The sequence below is a fragment of the Cucumis melo genome, chromosome 11 (assembly GCF_025177605.1).
Source record: "Cucumis melo cultivar AY chromosome 11, USDA_Cmelo_AY_1.0, whole genome shotgun sequence".
NCBI lineage: Eukaryota > Viridiplantae > Streptophyta > Magnoliopsida > Cucurbitales > Cucurbitaceae > Cucumis > Cucumis melo.
This window is the reverse complement of record NC_066867.1, coordinates 14,477,713-14,482,417: the sequence shown is the minus strand read 5'-3', so window position 1 is coordinate 14,482,417 and position 4,705 is coordinate 14,477,713. Positions and strand designations below refer to the sequence as shown.

General features: G+C 35.1%; 1 protein-coding gene across 1 annotated transcript; it reads right to left on the bottom strand.

Annotated features, from left to right (window-relative positions):
- Positions 1-724: 724 nt before the first annotated feature.
- Positions 725-4,059, bottom strand: LOC127143923 (14-3-3 protein homolog). Its single transcript, XM_051079223.1, has 5 exons — positions 4,023-4,059; positions 2,996-3,444; positions 2,761-2,869; positions 2,266-2,474; positions 725-1,272 (listed from the first exon to the last, which is right to left on the bottom strand). The coding sequence occupies exons 1-5, from the start codon at positions 4,057-4,059 to the stop codon at positions 1,057-1,059; spliced, it is 1,020 nt and encodes a 339-aa protein (XP_050935180.1). The 3' UTR covers positions 725-1,056.
- Between the last annotated feature and the right edge of the window lie 646 nt (positions 4,060-4,705).

Sequence of the window (4,705 nt, the reverse complement as noted above, 5' to 3'; positions counted from 1 at the left end):
ATAATAAACAAAACTAGAGAAAGAGAGGAAGAATCACAACTTACCAATAATCCCACCACCTGCTGTTTCGCCAGCAAGACTACCATTTCCACTACCACTGCCAAGTTCACAAGGGAGATTGGGATCACCATACGCAACACCGCCATTAATGAAGGTGCCATTATAGTATCCATCACCACCTTTCCCACCATGTCCACCACCTGCACCAAGACCATTTGCAAAAATTCGTCCTCTACCCACTTCACCGATGCAGCCTGCACAACCAAGTACAAAACATGGTGAGTTGCAATAATTGAAAATTTTCCTCTTATGAATAACCAAACTTTCATCAAGAAAAGAAAATATGAAATTTTTTAGCCTATTGAAGTAGTAATGGGGACCGAAGAAAAGGATTAAAAACATCAAAATGCCCCAAAAAGTCGTTTTTCAGGCAAGCAACCTTAAAATCATCCACACAGTCTGTCACAGAAAAGACAGCATGTATGGTTCTGAAACAATAGAGAAATAAGTTCAATTAAATATATATATAGAGAGAGAGAGAGAGATAAGACCAGCAGTAAAAATAATAGTAATAATTAATTAATTAATAATAACAACGTGCCTTAATTGAACAAACAGGCCCAAGGAAGAAACTTTTGCAGGACTGCAATAACTTAAAAGTTGGAATATAAGGGCATAAAAAATAATAAAATAAAAAAAATCCCACGAAAGGAGCACCCTAGAGGAAGGGTCTCTAGTTTAAAAAGAATTATGACCTAAGAAATAATATAAAAAGAACTTATTATAATGCCTAGAGAGAAACAGTAAAACTGTTAGTTTAGAAAATAACAGAAAGAAAGAAACAGTAAAGTTGGCGAGGCGCCCAAGAGAAAGGTTGCCTCTCAATCCCACAAAAGATTCTACTATTTCTCTTCTGCCAAATACCCCATAACAAACAGGAAAGATTGGCTTGATTTTTGTCATGTGTCCAAGATATAGTGCCATGGCTAGTCATGCCACCACGAGTTAAAAGGGAAACAAAAACTTCATGAATCAGTACTGTGTTGAAAATGTTAATTACATATGAAACACACTCTTGAGAAAGTCCAAAGAATAATTTTTGGCTAAAATATAGCTCTCGATAGATGGGAAACAAAAGGAGCTGCTACTTGCCTTAATAACAGAATTGCTCATAAGAAGCTCTTCTGCAATTAACTCAAATTCTGATGATGCGTAATGAGCAAGCCCAAAGGACAGGACTGCACCAACTGATAAATGAATTTGTCCTTGAACCTACGTGAAGAATCAGCAGCATTTCACCATAGAAGTACATAATAGAAAGAAATTGTTCTACCATTGGAGAAACAATATGTTGAATCAAAGAGAGTACGAATTTGGAAGACTGCGAAGTGTCTTAGTCAATTGTTTGATGTTATATTTTTAAAAATTGTAGAGTACCTCGATCACACATAACCTTTTTAAATGGTCTTCTTAGAACCTACTTTGTAGAATAAGAAACAACAATTGGTACTTGCAATACCTTCCTCATATATTTGGTAATACTTGCAAGCAAGTCTCAAAATAGCAAGGTAGAAAAAATTTGCATGCTAAGATGAAATTACACATCAGCAAACATTCATTTCCACTCAAAAAAAATAAAACAAAATCGAATTCTCTCAAATGGGACGTCTAAAATTGAAACTTAATCCTAAAGCTGAACTTAGGTTAATAGGTTAGGATGGGGCATGTCTTGGAGTGATTTTGAAAGGTTTAAAATCACTTTCTGTCAAGTTCAAAATCAATCCCAAAAATATCTTTAATCACTCAACATCAACTTTGATTGAATGAAAATCATGTTTAAAATCATAAATCCAAATATGAAGATGATTTGATGAGAATCACTTTTAATAAATCACTTATAAACAAATCATATAATCACTTCTTTAAAAAAACACTCCCAAAGAAGTAACAAAATTTGTTATTATTTGAATGTGATGATTGATTACTTTTCAACGAACCACCAAACAAGCAAGTATCTGCCCTTTTCTTGGAGTTCTGGTTATTTAAATCCTTTTTCTGATGAAATTACTCTTTCTTCTCTAAGAAAGGGAAAAAATACAACACTTCCCATTAATAGAAAGATGGCATTGATTATAACCAAAAAAAAAAGGCAACTCAAGAAGTCCAGGTCAAAAAACACTCAAGCTGCATGATCCATATGAGAACAGAAATCAGAGAAATAATAATCTGCATAACCGTGGAAGCATATACTCAGAGATATATAACCTGTACACGGCTCCAAAACAAAGGAACCAAAGCCTTAGCATGGTTTTGAATGTACACATTTGTCCAAAGAGGCTGCTTGGGAAATGTTAGAAGAAGTGTATCCGTCTGAGTAGATAAGTTGTCATTGCTAACAATAAGGCTTCGAGGCACAGCATCGTAATACGTTCCTGCAGCACCCGCATTTTCAGAACACCCATAACTCTTCCCCCCTACAAACAACACATAAAGGTCACTATATTATATTTGATTCTTTCTCATTCTTTTCCTTCTCTGCACTATGATGGTATTATAGAGCAGAAACCCCATGACAACACTCAATTTTTGTTACTAAATTTACGTTACTTTCTTTTATTTCAAGGAAAGAAAAACAACCTTAGAACATGTTACTAAATATACATCTTAGAGATAAAATGCTCAAAGTCAAACACAAGGCTAAGACAGCAGACTAGAACAACAAAATTAAACTTGCTTTAAGTTATAGCTAAGTCAAATAACCTGAATCTATAATGGAAGTGTTTGAAGCATCCGACAATGGGCGGCTGACTTCTCTGAAGCAAATAATAGGCAAAGCACGCTTCGGTATCTTTCTTGCTTTTGTGATGTCCTGAAAACATTGCATATAGTAAGAAAACCGAGATACAAAGAGAGATTGCAATTGTAATGACTGATAACATACTTGCAAATCTAGCATAAAGTTTTATAATAGAAAACACCCACTCTCATCTCCAACCTTAAACTCCGCCAAATACCTATTGTAATCCCCTTTCATCTTCAAGTAGAAGACCTTAGACTCACTAGCAGAGGCAGATGGAATAAGATTCGAGTCCAAAAGCTGCAAAATACTCGCGCAGACATCGGAAAGCTCAGACTCAACCTTTGATCTATAATCCTTAACAAGAACAACATGCTCTTCATTCTTACGACTCTCCTCATTTTTCTCGATGGAAGAAACAATCCGCCAAGCAGCTCGAAGTGAGCCAATCACGTTCTTGTAAGCGACAGAGATAAGATTTCGCTCCTCAACAGAAAGCTCAGAGCCAGGTGTTGAACCAAGAAATGTTGAACCAAGAAGAGAGGGGAGAAAGTGATGAGATTGAGAAAGGAAGAAAGGGAAGAAATGTTGAGAGAAAACCTTCTTTCGTAGGGTTTGGTAGAGAAGAAAGGAGAAAATAGTAAAGTCTAGGGTTTGGTAGAGAAGAAAGGAGAAAAGAGTAAAGTAAGAGAGAGAAAAATTCAACTTTTTACAAAATTAAAAAAATAAAAAATAAAATAAAAAATACCTTTAATGTTGGTTCTAAAAAACATGATGTTTAATGTCGGTTTTAAACCGACATTAAAGATAAAGCTTTAATGTCGGTTTAAAACCGACATTAAACATCCGCCTTTTGAAAACCGACATTAAAGCTTATTTTTCATTTTTTCCACCCGACATTAAAGACCAGATTTCTTCTAGTGCTTCTATCCTCTGTAGTTACTAAATCCTCGTTGGGTACAAGTTTTCTTATTGCTTGTCCAAGTGTAAGTGAAATGATAGGTTTCTTGGGTAAGCCAAGGTCGAACAAAGGGAATTGCTATCAAATCTTAGTTATAAAGCTTACTTTTCATCTAGCCGGTATATGAACTCTATGCATTATAAAGTAAAAGTATTTATATGTACTAAGCCTAATATGTACAGTAGAGATTCTATAAAGGTGGCAAGAAGTGCGATAAGAGTGGAAAGTGAACTAACTTACGATAAGAGTGGAAAGTGAACTAACTCGTGTTAAGAAGGTATGAGGAAGGTCTCTGCATCATATGCGATTAAACTATGTGGTACGCCTTGACGCGATAAAGATCAGTTAATCGGCTTTTAATTAAGGTGACCACCTCTGAATCCCTTAGACACCACACTTGCTTGCCTCTTTGGATGCAAATGATAAATCTTAGTTGAACAATAATTATCTAAAACTTGTTACTTATAAAGCTCATACTACCTCTCTTTTAGGGGTGGCAACCTATCGGCGCCAAGTCACCACATTTGTTCTCCTTTCGGGACAAAAATGATGGAGGTTTAATCATCAAGGTGGAGTTTGTATCCAAACTCCCTCTTGCACCCGTTAGTTATGTCCTTACTACTTTCTCTCTCTAGTAGTTGGTGACAAACGTTGGCCAAGCTATGGGATTAAGCTTAACAAACGCAATAAATCTTATAAGTTAGACTTCTTATCAAGAATTTATCACAAGCCTAAATTACTTATAAAATTGTAACAGATGAATAGTAAAGACATGATGGATTGAAAGGGAATAAACTTGCAATGTATTAAAGAATATAGACCTTAGACCATTGTACAATATAAACATCATACATTACAACAAAATACAAAAATAGAAAGTAAAGAGATGAAAGATGTTACAAGTTAGGAGGAAGAAAATTGTGGATCTTTCTTTAGTTTTCTCTCTA